Source organism: Chrysemys picta, chromosome 2 (genome assembly GCF_011386835.1).
Source record: "Chrysemys picta bellii isolate R12L10 chromosome 2, ASM1138683v2, whole genome shotgun sequence".
NCBI lineage: Eukaryota > Metazoa > Chordata > Testudines > Emydidae > Chrysemys > Chrysemys picta.
The window spans coordinates 22211175-22231216 of NC_088792.1; the positions used below are offsets into that span (position 1 = coordinate 22211175).

The window sequence follows — 20042 nt, forward strand, 5'->3', positions numbered from 1 at the left end:
GCATGAGCAAAAAGTAATGCTCTCAAAAATAATATCCATACTTTTTGCCTTTAAAGACAGGGAGGTCCTTAACTAATCAGTGTGCTTTCATATTTATTTAAATAAACTGCTTGGTTTTCCTTCCCAAATGAGAATAAATCCAGACTTCAGCAACTGAATATTGTTTCTGGAAGTGGGAATTCCTTGAGTCCTAAGTCTACAGTGCAGCCCAGGTAGACAGACTTGCACTGGCATGCTAAAAGTAGCAGTGTGACCATTGTGACTCGGGCTCTCCTGCTCCTAGGTCTGAGCTTGAGTGGCTAGCCTGAGTCTCCACCAGCACTGCAACACCCACTCTATTTGTAGTATGCGATCATGAACTGGCTTGCTCCCAGTTTTAGCATGGATATACCGACGGTGCTTTGCACGGATTGTGCATCTTGATCTCTAGTACTGAGAGCTGAGCAGCCTCCAAAGGTAAATAAGGAAGCCCAACAATTGCCATGGATACCTTCTGCCATAATTTTGACCAGGTGATCCGGTCATCCATTAAATTCTAGATCTGATTAGATTCCCCCTCCTCTCCCCCCCGTATTCTTGCCTCCTGTAATACTTATGGCTACAATACATTTGGCAGCTAGGACAACAAAATCCATTTGACTACTTCAGTTTGTCTGAATAGCAAGTCTTTGGCCACGCATAGAACCTGATCCTGTGGTCCTCAACACAATATATGGCCAAACCCGTATTAAAGTTAGCTGGAGATTTGCATATCCAAGGACAGCAGATTTTAGTAGCCGAAATGAAAGATCTTTTTCAGCAATGGTGAAGCAGGCCCACTGCCATAGCTTTCAACAGGAGTTTTGCCTTTAGGAGCAAATGAACTTGAATAGGGCCTAGCAGAGGAGGTGATGACTCTCTAAAAATACCAAAAACATTGGCGGGAATATTTCTATTTATCGATCCTATTTCCTTGCTCATCGACGCTGAAGGACAGAAACCACCTATCTTAAGTTCCTCAGCTCCTGCTGTTTCTCCACCTATGATCTTCTGCTTGTGACATTGTCTTGCACCGCAGCTCAAGAGATGTCAAACACAGAATTACTTTAGATTGGGAAATCAGCAGAAATGAGTGAATGTTTGAGAAACCTCCTTTTCCTGATCGTGGCATCCTGGAGTCCCTGGGAGTTTTGCCTGCATAAGGACTGCAGAATCGGGCCTTTAATGTGTATATATGATATAGCAAAAACTCTTCTAGGGATTAGTCTGAACCAAATTCTGAAGCTGAAGATCTGAAACGAGTCTGGATTTGAATGTGTGGCTGTCCCTGTGTCTGTGACCCCCCAAACCCTAGATCTGACCTTTGAGGGAATTCAGATTCCGTTTCCTCTAACTGGAATGGGAATTGAACACTTTCTAAGCAGTATCCAAGTTTCTGACAAAACATTTGAATTTCCTTGTTGCAATCTTAACACCACTTACATAAAGTTTTTAGTTGCAAATCTTCTTACACCCCTGTGTCACTTTAATTACAGCCTAATGAAGTCCCAAGTAAATGTGCACACAGACCTAAACGTGACTAATGTAACTATAGGTCACCGTCTGCTATACAGAATCTTCTCATCCCTCATATAATCCCTTGCTACTTTTTTGTGTTCATTCAACAGATGGAAGGACTTGGGGTGGGGGGGAATCCTGACCAATTAAAGTAAGTTTTGCCAGTGACTTCAGTGGGTCAGGACTTCACTGTCATTCTGTAAGTATTTTACAGCTACTGGTTGTTCCCCTGGCAGACCATGGTTGCCGAAGAAGCTTTTTGTAAGTTTACATGATAGGATTCAAAGTTCAAAAAAACCTCCCACCTTTCTCCATTAAGACTTTTTTGTAATTGAAGTTTAAGCCAAGAATGCATTTCTTACTGCTAGGTTATAAACCTCTGCATAATGAGCCTTTATGATAGGAAGTGGACTTTATGTGCACCTGCTGCCTTGATTATGCAGATGACCTCCAATCTGGCTGGGATCCCAAACATCACTGTGGCAGCTGCATCAATTGCTCTCATGGAAGAATGTTAAGAAACTATCTAATGTAGTACTGGCATCTTTTAGAGCCTGATCCAAAGCCCATTGAAGTCAGTGAGAGTTTTACCATTGACATCAATCAGCTTTGAAATGAGGAGGAGAAGCTAGCACAATGTTACCACCAACAAATGTCCATAGGTCACCAGTGGGACACAGACCACAGTTTAAGAACCACTGCTGCAACACAACACCTGAGATAAGATTAAGGTAAAATTGAGTTAACTATTTTTGTTGAAGAAGCCAAATAATTTCCAAGCATCTTCAAAAGTGGGATTAAATTTGTGGCCATCATGCAAAATTGTTGCAAAATAAAAAAAAGAAAAAAGTCCCTGATAAGTGTGGTTGGGAGAAATTAAAGGCGAGTTTCCCATTCAGTGGGACAATTTGTCACAAACAGAACATAATTTGGGTTAAAGGTGTTGGGATAGAACAAATCTGTACTCACATTTTTATTAGCTTCTTGTTGCCTTCCTATAGAAATGTGTTAAATCACACATTACTAATGATTTTTAGTGGATAGATGGCTTAACTGCCTTTTAGAATACAGAAATCTATGTTGAAACCACATTTACCTCAAACAGTTCTATAATTAGAACAAGTTCATTTGCTATTTGTGAAGTCCAGATACTCTCCAGGTATATCTGAGTTTGAACTTTAAAAAGCTTAGTTGCATAGTGAAGTGGTTTAAATGTTATATTGTTAAAAATAGTGTGTAAATAATACATATAAATTAAAAGTTCTTAAATTGTAAATTAATATGGCAAGGTTTGTGTTTTCCCTTTTGAATGATAGGTTCCTGTATTAACCTATATCTTAAACCCTAATCCATTCATTACTTGACACCCATTTTCATCTGCTGGCATTATTGAAAAGGAAACCATTTAAAAAAACCTAGCTTAACTAATCTTGAACTAATTCTGGCATGGATTCCTCAACTGAGAAGTCAAGCTACTAGAATTTACTGTATCCACAATGCGGTCTTTCTTTGCACATCATCTGAATTATGTTACTAAATAGTAAAATCACCAAATGTTGGTTATCCCCAATTTATTACTCTAATTGACCAAGGTATTATGATTCATCTGTAGAATGGATGGAAAAATGTTTGGCAAGCTGCATGAGCAGGGTTGCTGGGTTTTTTGGGAGGGTGGGGAGGAAGGTGGGAATGGAGACCTAACCCAAGGAATCTTTGGGAGGCAGGGATAGAGCTGAATAAATACTCCCTAGCCGCTGCTAGACTGCATGTGATATGGTAGCAGCTGCACTCCTCTGTGGTCAGAGGGTGGGAAAATTGGCCAGTGGATTTAGTCACTGGCTTGCTGCCTCCTGGCCTGGGCTCAGAGAGCTGCTTTCAGACACTGCTCTCATGAGGGTGGCATCCCCCTGCACAACTGTCCCCTGTGGAGAGAGCTATGTTGGTGAGTCACTTTTGGTGTAGGGCTTCCTAAGCTGCATAGCCTTGCAAGCTTCTGCTTGCCCAGGGTGAGTTTAAAAAAAAATCAGGGTTTCTTCATTAACAGTGTCATCTTTGCAAAAGGCAGGCAAGTAGACTTTGTTTAGGTCATTATATTTTCATGCAACTCTGCTAGGCTGACTAAACAAGTAGGTAACACGGAGCTTGGCGAACAATATAAAGGGAAGGCCTAAACAGGTGGTTAAAGTGTGGTGGTGTTCTCCACCCCATACCCTCCCTTCTTAAAAGCCTGTTTAACTTAAAAGTGAAGCTAAATTACTTCAAATGGCTGGAGGATGAAGCTACATAAACTCAGGTTACAAATAAGGTGCAGCATTTGAGCAGTGAGGGTAGTGAACAATTGAAACAACTTACCAAGGCATGAAGTATATTCACTATCCGTTGAAGTCTTTGAATAAAGATTGTCGTCTTCCTAAATGATACACTATAGCTCAACAAAGTTATAGACTTGGTGCAAGAATTAGTGGGTGAAATTCTATGGCCTGTGTAATGCAGGGTGTTAAACACCCTTCTGGTGTTACGTCTCCCTGAATCAAGTCCTATCTAAATAGTTATTTGTGGTATAACTTATTAGGTGTGAGGGCTTTGTAATGGCTCATAGGAAGGTATGAACAATATAAAGTAATTAACAATATCAAACAATCACACCTTGTTAGCCTTTGTTGTGTTTGGACTTAAAGTAATCCAAATATATTTTAAAGCAGAATAATAGAAAATATTTTCTTTCTACGTATAGACCAATCCCCTCTGCCCCTCCCATAGTCATATGTCACCCTAGGGAGCCCTGTGTACAGAACTGAGCCACTGCTGTTTCACTTCATGGGGAGATTTTGTGCAGGGGGATTCCACCCTCATGAGAGTCTGAGAGCAGTACTTAAATGTATTCCTCTCTCTGGGACTAGAGGCAGTGAGCCAGTGACTGAATCCATTGGCCAACCTTCCCACTCTCTGCCCACACAGGAGAGCAGCTGCTACCATACTTCAAGCAGGCTGGAGCAGCAGCCAGGAAGCAATGCTGCCAACCTGGAGCTGAGGAAGGATTGATTCACATCCATCCCCTGCCTCCCTGAGATTCTGTGGTAAAGCCAATGTAAAAAGATCAGATGTGTTCTTTGCTGCTGATCACAATGGGTTGGGGGGCAGGAAGAGGTAGAGAAACTGCTCTAGGGTATGCACTTTGTGCTAGTTACAGGCAATGAAACCAGCCTGCTGAGTGCATTGTTTCTCATTGCTGCCTGCCAATCTACTTGGCTTATTCTCCTCTCTGTGGGTCGAGGGGAGGGGGAATGGTGCTGCTCTCACCGTCCCACCGTTCTGCTGTCCTAGCAGAGCAAAGGATTCAGCATCTCCCACTTTTGCCTCTCCCCTGACCTGATTCTCTCAGGATGAAGAGGACTGCAGAGGAGCTGGGTGGTAGTGCTCTCTGCAGGGCACCAGTATATTTAGGTATACGCTCTGTCTATACGTCCCTCTTTGTTGCTTCTCAAGGGTGTGATGTGCTTTGAAGTCCTAGACTAAATACATCTGTCTCATGCCTTCTGGAGATTCAGAAACCTTGTGTGCTCTGAAGCCCACTTAAATGGAGGACCCGGAGCATTGGAAAAACTAAAGTAAGGGGCAGCCTTGGACCCAGCGAAGAGGCTGCCAGATTTATTGATCCCTGATGGGGGGGGGGGGGGGGGATTTGAAGTCATATAACTTCAGTTTTACTTCAGTGGGCTTTTTAAGGATAACTGCATTCAGTCTTTTGAAGTCTTCCATTAGGTGGAAGCTTTGTGGAGAAGGGGGGTTCAGGTGGGGCATGAAGTAGAAAGGGCAGGTAAGGAAGTAGTGGCCTGTAACCAAGGTTTCAGGTTCTAGAATTGGGTCACAATTCCAGATGGTTACATTGGCTGGACTGCTTCACCTGGCTTTGTTTGTGACAGGAGTTGACAAAAACAAGAAAGTGCCAAGTTAGTGGCTGCCATCTGTCTTTAAATAGGCCTATTTTCTGCATATTGAGGCTTTGTGAAGATCTGACAAACCTTTACAGCCTCCCTATCCATGTGTAATCTGTGTTGCAATACCTAACCTTTAGAAAAGTACTATGGTCCTTTCTGGATGTGAGAATTCTCTCTCCTCTCCTCCCCCTTGACCTCTTCTCTTTCCACCTCCCCCCCTAAAAACAAACAAACACCTATTTGACTGAAGAGACTGTAAAAACCCTGAACCAGTTTCAACAAATCTTGATTGTGACTTCTCATCTTGTTGGCCACTGACTGTCTCTCTGACTCTCCAGAGACAAGTATTTCAAATTAATCAAATATTAACATTAATGAAGCAGCAGTGTCATTATCTCACCACAATTTGTAATCTGCCTGCTGTTAAATTCTGCTGCTTGATCATTCAAATAACTGTTTTCCATTGACTTTGGGGGCAATCTTGCATCCTATTGAAGATTACTAAATACACTTCAGTTGGGAAGATCAGTGGGACAATTCATATAAGAGTTAAAGGGTTGAGCACCTTGTCTTGTAAGGAGTTACTCAACCTGTTTGGGTCAGATTCTCTGCCGGTGTAAATCACCTTAGTACCACTATGTGTGGAGCTACGCTGATTTATCCCTGCAGAGATTCTGGCCCATTTTGAGAGGGGAGAGGGATTTCTTCATCACAGAAGCTTAGAAATGGAGAAGACCCATTAGTCCTGTCTTTCCAGGAATGGTCCTTATTGTAGTGTTTTGGCGGTCTAGTTTTAAATGTCACTGTTTCCTGTGAGAGATCATTCAAGAGACTAGTCAGAGATCTTGCTGTCAGTCTCCCAGTTCCTTAGTTTCTATTCTAACATTTAGTGCTAGTTTTGGTCAATTATTTACGTAATGAAGCATATTGTGTCCATATACAAGAAGTTAACTTATATTAGATTGTCTGCATCCTGGTTAACTGATATAGGGTTCCTTTCTATGTTTTTGAATGTATGTTTTTTTTAAAAGCCATGTAGTGAAATATCAACTTCAAAAGCAGTGTCACCTGTCTGTAAAAGCCTCTTCAGAGTTACTGACAGTCTTTTGTGAAGAGAAAATGAGAATAAGGGTGTAAATCATTAGGCTGTAATGGTTCCATTCTGAATATCATTGCTAACATAGTCATTAAACTGGCTAGTTTGGAGTGGCTGATTATGCTACTGATTTTGCTTTTCTCACTAAAAGGAAAAATCCCGTGAATTCAGCCCATTGCTAACTGATTCTTTTTTATAGGAGATTCTTCACCTGACCACCTTATTCTGCATTGTCTTCTCTTCCCTATTCCAAGTGGGCTGCTAGTGCCCTTCTGAGATAAGATCCCTCTGGTCTGTTGCATTCAGATATAAGGCAACTCAAGGAGTTTTTCCAATTGTAGGTCAAGTGCAGTTTGTGAAGGGGCTTGACTTTCAGAGTGAATTACTTTAATACATGAAGCAAAGTGTTGATGGTGCTTCATTCTTAGTGGTAAGCACATGTTCAATAACCTCTGTCTGATGGCAACATCTTTGGACACCAAGGTGGCATGATGCGTTTGAATAGGAAAAACTTTGTCAGCATCTCCAAGTTACACTCTGAACACTGCTGTTTTTTCTCATCCTTTAAACAGCAAAGCTGGTTTTCTCTTTAACTTGCCCAGGGTAAAGGGTAAAGCCCACAGAGATTGTAAAGCACGATGGTTAATACATAGCTCTTTCCTAGGTTTTTTAATCAGTTGACCTTAAAGTACTTACATAGGTAGGGAAGTATCATTATCCACCCTTGACAGATGAGGGAAATGGATTTAGAAGTGAAGTGATGTGCTCATGATTTACATAGCAGGTAACTAGCAAAATCAGGATCATAATAGACCGCCACATTCCCAGTCTGATGCTTTATCCTACTTATCCCACTCTCCCTCTATATCTGAGATGTAGTGGTGAGACTTAATCTGTTTTGTGTCCGCCCCATCCACTGGATCATGCTGCTGCTCAGTGACACAGTATTGCTGAATTAGAAGCATGTTCTTTTTCTTAAAGCTTTGTGTAGCAGATCTTTAAGGGAATTGTAAACCGTCAGTTTAAATCTATTGGCTTTATTTCAGATTAGAATTAATAGAATTCATTAGACTTGAATGGAGATGGTTCTGTTTTCCATGGTGAGTTGTACACAACAAAAGCCTGGGTGGACAGTTCCATTTTACCCAAAGTTTGAGAGGAAGCAGGTGGGTTCTGATGCATCACTCTGGTTTTCATGTCTCTTAAATGCATGGGATAGTGTGCCAGTGCCAGTTTTAGGGGTAGGCAAGCAGGGCAGTCATCCCAGGCACTAACTTCTAGGGAGTGCCGTACTGCTTTGCCTTTTTGCTCCACTCTGATTGGCTGCCCTTTTTTGTCTGGCTGGTGGAAGTGGAGCCAAAGAATTTTCCACCCTGGCTGATATAATGGCTAGGGCCGCTTTTGCAGTGTGATCACATGACCTGATGGAGAAACAAAGACTTAATTTGCATATGCTCCCCTGAAGTGGAGCTAGATAGTTAGTTGAGTTTATAAGTAGCTTAGTCCTTATATTTAATCCTTGTTCTCTTGCACAAGGCTTACAATATAAATCCACTTAGTTTAACTAGCTGATGACGCATGCGCAGGCTGATGTTCGGCATACACAGTGGGCTCCACTAAATGTTAACGTTTTGCATATTGTTTTTACTCAAGATCATTTTCTATCCTTAGAATGAGGAAGACAGTGCAAGTACTATGGTAACTTCAAATGCTGAGAACAGGCAGTAGCACTGTCTGCATATGCTCTAGGCTTATTTATTTGTGTGTCCATTTTGTAAGTTATCTTTATTTTTGAGGCTCTTCCTGAATGGCTTTGAAGTTCTTTGGTGCGTGTTTTTACATCTTTCCAAACTTCAAAGATACCGAAGCTTTTTCTTTCCTAGCTTTGTATTAGATTTAGTGGTCACTAAAGAAACAAACCAAATTAGGCCCAGTCTTCTTGAAAGAATATCTAAACCATTCAGAAAACATGTGTGCATTTATAAAGGAAAAGTCAATTGAATATTATGAACTGTGTTTTACAAGCCATATCTCCTCAGGACACAAAGAAGGCAGCAAGAGGAGGAAGCAGAAGCAGAGAGAGGAACAGAAGAAGAAGAAGCCAACCAAAGGAAATCACTAAAACGGACTCCTCCGATACTCAGTACCTTTACAATGACACCATATGTTATCGTTACATTTGAGCACACTTTTTTGTGTATATTTTTTTTGGATTGTATACACTGTTAGTAAGGAAGATGATTCGTATTTAAAACTACACTAAAATTGCACTATATTACCCTTTAGCAGCACAGAGTGGCTTTTTTGCCAGTCAGATTGAGGACTTCAAAGTAGGCTGATCTTGGTTAGAGGTGCATTGTATTTGAAATTTTGGAAAATCTTGCAGAATCACTTACTACTTCCTTCCCGGCAACTAGATCTACTGTAGTCTAGTGTTTTCCTCTAGGATATAAGGGGTTGTAACAATGTCTCTTTATGTCTACTCCTCCTGGTATCCTCAGGCCTGTTAAAATATCGGAGTTAAACCTTGATCCTATTCCTATTGATTTCAATAGGCGCTTTCCCATTGACTTCAGTGGGAGTAGGACTAAGCCTTTAGAAACTAGCTTTAAGAAACAATCTAGTAATAATGCAAACTTCATAATTGCATTTTACATTAACTTTTTTCCATCTTAGGCAGAACAATTATTTTTGTTATGATTAAATATGCTGTCACATTTATGTTGCATTGTGAAGTTACATCTGGTGATTTAAGAAAGCCAGTGTGATTTCTGGTCTCCTGTAAATATTCATACTGATTCATTACGCATGGTAGACTCCCGGTGAGTCACTGAGTGAAATCATTCCTTGTGTTTTTCATCATTTTCAATTTCTACCAAGTCTCTCCAGACAAATTATCTAAATGCTACTTTAAACTTACACTTGATTTCTGCTGAGTGGATTTCAGATCCTGAACATGTTTTCAGGTTCCATATGATTCTACCAAGTAATTCTTTGCAGAAATAAATATCTAGAATGTCAGTCACACATGAGGAAAGTATATTTACATCAGTTATATTGCAGTACTAAACTTTTTAGTTTGGAAACATTTTCTTCACTTTTAAAAAATATTTTGAGTCTGGCAAGATTACTTCCTTGCTTCCCATAATTGTTTCATGTGCATGACACACTGCTTCTCCTAATCTTTTAATTGAGCACTAAGTAGAATCTTTCTATTGTCTTAACTACTTCCCTGCATGTTCCTTGCCAATAGGTTGCCTTTTCTCTTTAACCTATGAATAGTGATTATCAGCCATGTTTATTTTGTTCTTTTGTTTCTGCTTTTTGCTAGTATGTTGGTGATGTAACTGACTTAAAACTGGCACTGTTGGAAACCCAAATTTCCTGGAGAAATTCACTCATCCTTGGTATTTACAAAATGTAGCAATGCACACAATGATGTAAGGAAGATGCTAAACAGAAAAGTAAAATTTGCTGTTCTAGAATGACTGTTAAAATATAAGAAATCTTGGTAATCTACAATATTTGGATGGTTTAGCATATAATGCTTGCATTAGGAATATGTAACCGTATGCAGATTGTTAGGGTACTTAAATTAGGTTTATCTGAAATTTAAGATTGAGAACAGTTTTTGTTTGTCACTTGTAAGTACCACTTAATTGTTTTGTGCAGTGTTACTAATATTTAAAAATAAAGACAATTCTCTTTATTTGTCATTTTTAACTATAAAAAATAGTCTTGCTCTGACATCAGTTGGCTATGCCTAAATTAAGCTTCAGGGTATTAAAGAAAATGGAGGCTATACATTCACAAGACAGTCAAGTACCCACGAGGAATGGTTTCTTTAGCAAAGATTAACAATATACCGTATATTTGTACATATGGTAGACATGCTACAGTGGGAACACTGTTAATTCTAGTTTTAGAGGGTATAATTTCCAAAGAGATTCCCTACACTTAAAATAGTTAATACTGCTAAAACTAGAAATATCGTAGGGTTCATTCTGATGGAAATGCACCTGCTGTAAGCATGGCATTCATATTAACACCACAGGGTTATTTTGAATTCAGCTACTCTGTGAGATTTTGAAAATTGTTCCATTTGGGGATTTTTTTGTTTTTGGAAAAATCTCCCTATTACACACTTCGAGGTTCTTTCAAATGGTGAGTACTAATGGCTTACATGTGTATGTTACAGTAACAGAAGGGTGACAAGAAGAGGTAACAATAGTTACTGCATCATTGTTTAAGAAAAGTTTTCATGAGTATTTCAAATGCTGGCTGCAGATGGGGTGTGTGTGTGTGAGAGAGAGACAGAGAGAGAATACACATATTCGTTCTTAAGAAGTTGCATGGCACGCATGATGTTCTCCTCTGGTGTTATCTAGACGGATGATCTGCTAGGCCTCTCCAATCCTTGACTCTGGGAGCCAGCCTTACCCTGCTCTGTTGTGAGAACCCCCACTCCTGGGCTCTTCATGCACAGCCTCTGGCATGTAAGCTGCTCCTAGCTACTTGCAACCGAATGACACTAGCCAATATCTCTGGTCCCAAACAAAACCCTAGGAACCTCCGTCTGGCGGTATCCAGTTATGCCCGCTGGACACTGGAAGCTTATACGAGTTCATCAAGAAATTGATATGTACTAGGCTTGTTATCCCAAGGGGAGCCTGTGACATGCTTCAAACCAAACGCACTGCTTCAGGTAGAATAAACAAACAGATTTATTAACTATAAAGATAGATTTTAAGTGATTATAAGTCGAAGCATAACAAGTCAGAGTGGTTACCAAAAGGAAATATAAGCACGCAGTCTAAACTCTCAACCCTATTAGACTGGGCAGCAACTAGATTATGCAGCTTTTCTCACCCCACTGGATATTGCAGTCCTTAGTATACAGGACTTAAACCTGGGCAAATCTCCTGTGTTGGAGTCTTGTCTTCCTCTCAGGGCCTTGGTTGCTTGTAGCATAGGTGGGGGCAGGAAAAGGACCCAGTATGTGTCCACTCTGTCTGTTTTATACCCTCAGTCCATGTGCTTGTAGAACACAAGTCCAGGCATTGCTGATTCTCTCCAAGCAAGGTTGAGCAATTCCCCTGGTGTGGCCTCATGCAGGTGAGCCATTGCATTGTAGTTCCCTTGCTGGACAGTGGCTGTTGATGGGTTGTTTAACACCCTGCCCAGGCATTGGTTACTTTCCTTGCTCTTGCCTCTGGGGGGGCTAATATTTGGCTGATTCCCCCCCAACTTACAGCGTGCTTTAGTGACAACCTTACAACACAATTCTCATAACTTCATATGCATTAATGATATACATATATGGATGGACTTTCAGCAGATCATAACCTTTGTCGATACATATAAAGCATGCCTTGTAAGGTAAGATTACGCTGCGTAAATGAGGAATATGGGGATTACAATATGCTCCCTCAGGTACAGAGTGTCACAGTGCGCTCTTGGTGGTCAGCTGTAATACTGAAAGGACTAAGCTCTTGCCTGTGCTTCAGCAGAACTGTAGGCTCAAGTGCAGGAAAGTGGAGTGCATTTAAGTGCACAGTAGGAAAGACTTACTGCACCCCACAGCCCTTCCTAAACCTCGGGAGTGGTTTTCTTGCCCACTGCAGGGCCACTGGGATCCCATGACTCCAGCCAACAATACACCCTCTGCTTCAAGGGCTGCTTGATGTTCGATCGGTTTGGAGATCAGGCAGCACTTGATCTTAGCAGAACAGTGTCAGCAAGTGTTTCTGCTACAGGGCAGGGGCATATTTCCCAAGTTAACTTCCAGTGTTGCGTGATCAGTGTCGCTGCCTTCGGCTGTGCGTTCACCTGTTTGAATTGACTGAGTGTTGCGAAGACTCCTTATACTAACTCAAATAAGTCAGTTTTATTTTGTCACCGTAGAAACCTCTACAGAGGCTTCCCCTCCTTGCTTCCCTTTTCCAGGAAGAGTCTGTGACCTTTCTGTGGATTCAGAATGTACTGTGTGTTTCTAGAGATGCCAGTTCCACATTTTTCTTACGAAAAAGACTATTTTTGGAGAAGTCAGATACCTAAAGACATGCAACATATATCCCCTACCTGTGACTGAAAATGAAGATTGCTCTACATTGCCTTTTTCTAAACTATTTCTTAAATTCATAATTGCTGTGACCCACCTGCTCTCCAACACTGATTTCAGAATACCTACCACCAAATTAGAGCATGCATTTGGTCTGAGTCTGAGACTTGGTTTATTATTACATTTAACGCCCAGTGTTTTTTCTCCCTGACCTGTTTCTATGTTTCTAATTGCACTTTACTTCTCGAGTCTGATCCTGTTGCATCTAAGAAATAGATAATCTAAATGAGTATAAGAACCAAGATCTGAAATGCAGCTATCATTTGATACACAATCCTCTGCAGACAGTCTCAATCTTTTATCGTATAGCTTTGTGCATTATTCAGTTTTACTTCCCATGTTTTCCTCTATTGACTCTTTTCCCTTCTCTTTGACTCTTGCATTGGGGCCAAAAACAGAACAAACTAATAATGGCACTTTACAGTTTCCAAACAGGGTGTTGTTGGGATTAGGTATATTGAATTATCCCCCTTTTCTGACAGATAAGCAGAAACAGTTTTAAGTGACTTCTCAAGGCCATCCATGAGTCAATGTAGGAGCTCCATTCATGGCTCTTACTGCAATTCTCAGGCCCCTAATCATGCTGCTTCTCAGTCTAGTTTTAGGAGTCACTGGGTAAGGAAAGGAAGCTGCCTTCCATTTCTAGATTTGGCTGCTTAAATTGGGCACCTCAGTCCCCAATAGAGGCACAAGAGTAGGTACCTAGGTCTGAAACTGCAGCAAATTCAATTGTCCTGTGGGAGCTTAGTTCAGCTTCTCATTCTAACCCCTTTGTCTACTAGAAATCTTTAACTTTTTTTTTAAATGTCAGATTTGTAAGGTATCCCATTAGTCGTCAGTGAGTTTAGCACCCTCTCCTTGTTTAATATTAATTACATCCGGAAACAATACTGAGATGAGCCAACTGCCCCCGTTCCTCTCAGTGGAGCTGTGTTAACCCTGAAACCTAATTGCAAACATGTCCCTGTCCACATTAATTATTTAACTGCTAATCGTTTAAGAAGAAACTTCTTCCAGCTGTGCTTATCCTGAAATCTCCCATACCTCTACCGCTGCCAACAGCTTCAGTTGTCCCCATCCAGCTGCCGAAACTTCTTGCTTCCTCTGTGCCAATTTCTACACTAGGACTGTGTAAATATGAAAATCTTTGCCATGTGCAAAGCTGAAAATGTTTTTTAATGTATTCCAAAATGACATGGACTATTGTATTGCATATATTCATCTTCCTATTTAATTCAGAAAACTGCAATAGTTTAACTTTAGATGATGATGCAGAATTTCTAGCCAGCCACAGTGGAGCACAAGGGAGGGGGAAGAGGGGAGGCTCTTGCTGCATAGTTTAGGTCCCATAAAGTACATGGGACTTTGCTTGTGACGTTTGATGGGAACAACCTGCCCTCTGTCTTGTACTTTCAAACAAGACACGGATCCTGGCTTTAGCAGCCCCTGATGAGTTACAAGTTTATCAGCTGTTTTTGTGGGGTTCAGTACATATTTGACATGTACTGTACACCAACCTGAAGCATAGCTCTGACTAGATAAAATTTCTTTGATCCTTTGTTTCCTTTAGTAGAAACTTACATGTATTTTGCCAAAGAACCACGACACAGAGTTCCTTTCCCAGATCTGAAGAGCTCTGCGTAAGCTCAAAAGCTTGTCTTTCTCCCAGCAGAAGCTGGTCTAATAAAAGATATTACCTCACCTTGTCTCTAGTAAAGAACATGCTCTTTATCCTTTAGTATAGAGTGCAGCTGCTTTCAAAGTTGTATTTAACAAGAAGCAGAAACGGGCTGGTTGTGGCTGTTGGTCACACACACTGATGTGAGTAACCTACAGTAAAGGTGGGTTGGTTGGAACCTTTTCCATTATCAGGATGTTTGCTGCCCGTGTCTCCAATGACAAGCAGGGGAAGTTAGAGGCACTGAAACATTCTCCACTGTTGTAAGCCATTGCCCCCGCGTAGGCTATTTATGTAGTGTTTCCAACTCTGCAGTTGGAATTTGAGGTTATCTAAATAAGCACAGCAACTATTAACAGCACTGCCCAATTTAACAAATGCTCCACACCAATTTGGGATGGGAAGTGAAGAACAGAGTATCTAACTGAATCTACAGGGGCTGCAGGGACCATTGGCCAATACCTCAACTCTTGCAAATACACGGTTGGGCTCTGTCATAACCACAAATGATCAGGCGCTTTGATTTTTCACATCTTATACAAAAGATGATATCCTCATAGCATGGCACCGTTCATGCCCCTCCTCCCCCATTCCCTCCCCATTCCTCAAAAACACCATGTTGGGCATTCCTTCACTACTGATTCAGAGCACCACCTGCTGACTTATGAATATCACTGCTGTGGCACCCCTAAAGGCTCCTTAAATGTCTCACATGAGGTATTGGCCCAGTATCTCCTTGCTTAGCTTGTGAGTGCTGACAGTCACAGCACAATGCCTACAAAATAAATATTCTTTAATGCACAAAATAGGTAATGTTAAAAATGCCAGCCTGTCTGATCCTAGGAAATAAACGGTTCTGACTATGAGGACTACGCAGGAGTCAGGTGTCAATAAACCTTGGAAAGGTAACTTATTCCCCCTTTTGCAATGTCCATCGATGCAGCTGTCTCATCAGAGAGGCAGTACCTGGAATGTTAACTAGCAAGCATTGCTATTGCTTCCTGAATTTCTGCTGAGCTATGGGTACAGAAATGACAGTAGTGCTGTCACTTCCAAGGGACATTAGGCCAATTTAATAGCCTTTTTATCCAGCTCACAATGGTAGTTAATAACTGAAGTGATTTGGCCATGCCATTCCCCACTGTCCCCTGTGTGTGTTGGCTATTGTCCCACTGGATTTCAGGGCTGCCTACGTGACCTGGCAGCCCCCCTGGATAGGCTGTAGGGGAAGTGGCCAGACTACGGACCTAGTTTCCTAGAAAAGCAAGGGTCTGTGGGGAAGATATGGAAAGCAGGGGCAAGGGCCAAGGGTCTGAGCTTAATTTCCACTCCTGAATTGCAGAAGTATGTGTCTATTTGGCATCCAAATCCAAAACCCAAAGGTGATTCCAAGATCCACCATTTTCAGAAGGTGTTTCAGTCTGAACTTCTGCTTCTGATCCATCTCTAGTTTAAATACAGTTTTGCCTAGCATGGTTTCAATTCTAGTGCAGACTGGCCTAATACTCCAGGGAGGTTTCTGAATGTAACAAATCTTTTTTTTTAACTATTCCATTTTGCGGTTGTAGGATGGTGGGGTTTGACTTTTGCATTAAAAATATATTAATGCACAGCTGAACCATGGCCTTTTTTTGGTGGATGGCATTGGTTTTTTTTCTTTCTTCCCCTCAGATCAACAAGATGACTTTTTCCTCAGAACTACGCTTTTTTTCCATCATGAGTGCTTAGGAAAACATTGTTAAGCCAGTGTGTTATGTCGCATTAAGGGATGGAATGTGACTGACTCACTTGTATCATGTTCTATCTAGTATCATGTTTTATTGTGGTGTGTCAAAGCTGGAGCAATTCAACCAACCCCACTTGTGAAACAAATATGCTAAAATGACAAGATATTTCCTATGCTATTAAGTGAATTTTTTGCTCTGTGTGGTTAAGCTAGTTAAATAAAAGATAGTTTAACAATGGTTTACCTCACACACATTTCCCATCTACATGTGTCAAGGCCCCTAGTCAGCTAGAATTCACCTTTCTTAGGACCTGAGTCATCCAAATTAAAATGTGTCCATTTGCAAGTCCAAAAGTTGGCAAGGTTGCCTCTGTTTATTTCAGGTTTGCTTTATGCCCGTTCCTCTGACTCACTAAAATGAACAGGATTTGGCCCTAGGAGAAGGCACTCATCTTTACAGTGCTGTTCCAGATATCCCACCCCACATTTGTTCTTCCTGTGTATCTCAGAGTTTAAAGCCCCCTTTAAAATATTGGGGTGAAATTCAGGAAATCAAAGGAGTTGCACAAAGGGATAAAGCTGGCCTTGTATCTTGTTGTCTGGTTCAGGAAGTGGAAGAAACTCAAACAGGGAAAGAGTTTTCTAGGCATGCTTTGCATTTACATGGCTGCTGGCCACAATGCTTAGAGAGGGTGCACACGTGCTGATATACTACATATGTACGACTGTACGAAGTAGTGTGGCCCACTGGAGTGTCAGACTTTGGACCTGGGCTCTATTCCTCCCTCTGATATTCTGGGAGACCTTAAGCAAGACATTTTGCCTTTTTGTACAATGCTATGTATTTGCCATGACAGCATATGCAAATAGCGGGTTACATGCTAACTTGTGCATGCATTTCTTGCACATTTAAATGTGTGTAGCTAACTGGGAGAATAAGCATATGTATACCAAATTCCAGTCTGGATTATATTTTATTTTGAATGTGAGTGAAATCACTCCTAGAGCCAATGCTATTAATCCCTCACTTTCACAAGACAAAGGCAGGTATGATTCAAGTTTCTCCTGCTCTAGTTCTGCTACTAAATCCTGTTGCTGACTTTCGGCTCTCCCTGTGCTCTTTCAGCCCTAGCTTTCACCGATGTAGAAATTGCCAATTATGCCAAATGCTTTGTGGAGTTGATAAATGAAGATTAGGATTTTTTTTATCCACGAAAGCTTAGGCCCAAATAAATTTGTTGGTCTTTAAGGTGCCACCGGACTCCTCGTTGTTTTTGAAGATTAGAATGGGGACCATTCAGATCATTTTTGCAGCAGTTTGAACTCCCCCTTTCTGTCTAAGGAGAATAAGTACAGGCAGCTAAAGATCCTGAAAAATAAGGTGTTGGGGCAGGGGCTGGATAATGGAAGCATTGACAGACCTTTCGTTGCATGTCTCCTACATCGTTCCTTAATTCCTTTGCTTTTTGATCTCTGGTTTTCCCCTTGATCAATAACATTCATCCTACTCAATGAACAAACTTAGTTTCTCTCTTTAGGATACAAACATTACTGTTGCTCTGACTGGCTCCTATTACCAATTGGCACTGCCTGTCAGGAAACAATGACTCTTCCTGTTGTTCAGAAAGTGAACTTGATTTATGAGAGCAGCAACCAATAGCTGTCTGTCTTACAATCCTGGCACATGCTTTACTGAAATAATGTCATTACCTGTGATAAAGAGGGAGGCACAGCTGTTTAGCACAGCAAGGATGCTGCATTTTTGGTTACCATTCAGATTTTATTAAGAGAACTTTAAATAACAGAAATAAACCTCATTTGTGGTTTTAAGGACTTGTTCCAGCAGGGCACATGAAGGCAATAGCAATGGGCAGGAAAGGGAGACCAGGGGGTACCTGCTTCTGTATCAATGGGAGTGCTGCTGAACAGCCCTAAGATTGCTCCTGCCTCGTAGCAGGAGTTTGGGCTGAGGAGGAGGGACACATATCTAAGGACACCCATAAGCATGATTGAACACCCAGAATTAGCCATTAGGCCTGGATCTTGCTAATTCTTTGGCTGGAAGTTCTAGTTCTTGCTCATGTCCGTTCAACTTAGGTATGTGTGCTCGCCACATGCACTGGTGCCAGGAGTTTTTTCCCTCAGCAGTATCCGTAGGGGACTGGCTCCAGTGGGACCCTCCCCGTCGGTTCCTTCTTGCTGCCAGTAACTAACAGGGCCTCCTGGGATGCTATGACTTTAGCATGTGGCAAGCCCTGGCCAAGTCTGAGGGCTCACTCCCTGAGGCTTCTAGGAAGGTGTTCCGGGCAATCATGGAGGAAGGCATGACGGCGTCGGATGTGGCGGACACTGCCACCCGAACCATGGCCTCAGCCGTCACTATGCACCGGGCATCCTGGCTGCTCATCTCTGGCTTGTCCACAGAGGCTCAGGAGTCGATGCAAGACCTTCCCTTCGATGGGCAAGCCCTATTTGCGGAACAGATGGACAATCAGCTCCATGGCATCAAAGACTCCTGCATGACCCTTAAAATGTTGGGCCTGTATGTTCCCGGCCCTGCCCGCAAGCAGTTCAAGCCACAGCAGCCTCAGGGCCAGGGGAACTCCCCTCACCAGGAGCTTCCCCATAAGAAACCCAGAGACTACAAGCAGCGTCCTCGCCAACAGCCTTCACAGGCTTCTCAGTCGAGCTCAGCCCGCCAGCCGCCTTCCTTCTTTCCTCCCTGTGTGGGCATCTATAACATCGGACCAATGGGTCCTCAGTACGGTGGTGCAGGGTTACACCCTTCAGTTGCTTTCTATCCCTCCTTCCCACCCCCTGTCCCTGTCCCTGTTCAGGGACCCTTCTCACGAAAGTCTCGTGCAAGAGGTAGCAGGGTTACTGCAGATGGAGGTCGTTCCTCCGGAGTTCAGGAACAAGGGGTTCTATTCCCGTTACTTTTTAAGCCCAAAGGCCAAGGGTGGTCTGCGACCTATCCTGGACCTGTGAGACTTGAACTGCTTCCTAGAGAAGCTGAAGTTCCGCATGGTCTCCCTGGCCTCCATCATCCCCTCCTTGGATCCAGGAGACTGGTACGCTGCCCTCGATCTGAAGGATGCGTACTTTCACATCGCCATCTTCGAGGGACACAGACGCTTCCTCCAGTTTATGGTAGGTTCCAACCACTATCAGTTTGCGGTCCTCCCGTTTGGCCTAGCAACAAGGGCCGGCTCCAGGAAAGCCGATCAGCGGCACTTCGGCAGCAGCCCAATTGCACTGCTCCATTCTTCGACAGCAGTTCGGCGGCGGGTCCTTCACTCCCTCTCTTCGTCTTCGGCGACAGCCCAAAGAGAAAGAGAGGGACTGAGGGACCTGCTGCCGAATTAACCGCCAAAGACCCGGACGGGCCGCCCCAATAGCAGACGGAGTGCCGCCCCTTTGTATTGGCCGCCCCAAGCACCTGCTTCCTTAGCTGGTGCCCAGAGCCGGCCCTGCTAGCAACAGCACCGCGGGTATTTACCAAGTGCATGTCGTGGGGGCTGCTTACCTCAGACGTCAGGGTGTCCAGATCAACCCATACCTCAACGACTGGCTAGTCAGAGACAGCTCCAGGTCCAAAGGGATGTCGCGATGCTGTTAGCCACTTGCCGTCACCATGACCTGTTGGTAAATGACTAACATCCATGTTAGTTCTGGAACAGAGGATAGGGTTCATCGGAGCGGTGCTTGACTTGACCTGCGCCAGGGCGTTCCTGCTGCTGGAGAGATTCAGGGCATTGACAAACCTCATTGCAGAAGTCTCCGCATTTCCCCTGACCAAGGCCAGAGTTTGACTGCGCCTCCTAGATCACATGGCAGCATGCACATACACCTCTACCCCGATATAACGTGTCCCGATATAACACGAATTTAAATATAATGCGGTAAAGCAGTGCTCTGGGGGGGCTGGGCTGCACACTCCGGCGGAT

General features: G+C 42.6%; 1 protein-coding gene across 10 annotated transcripts in view; it reads left to right on the top strand.

The window, feature by feature from the left end:
- DNAJB6 (DnaJ heat shock protein family (Hsp40) member B6) overlaps nucleotides 1-10279 on the top strand; it is a 90616-nt gene extending 80337 nt beyond the window's left edge. For 6 of the 10 annotated variants that reach the window (XM_065582762.1, XM_065582767.1, XM_005297208.5 and 3 more), the window contains one exon: nucleotides 8610-10279. In XM_065582762.1, the coding sequence (XP_065438834.1) occupies nucleotides 8610-8692 (83 nt within the window). In that variant the 3' untranslated portion in view covers nucleotides 8693-10279. Of the gene's footprint in view, nucleotides 1-1646; nucleotides 1736-8609 lie in introns of all 10 variants that reach the window. The other 4 variants (XM_065582764.1, XM_005297209.5, XM_065582763.1 and 1 more) reach the window with 2 other exon arrangements.
- The last annotated feature ends 9763 nt before the right edge of the window (nucleotides 10280-20042 follow it).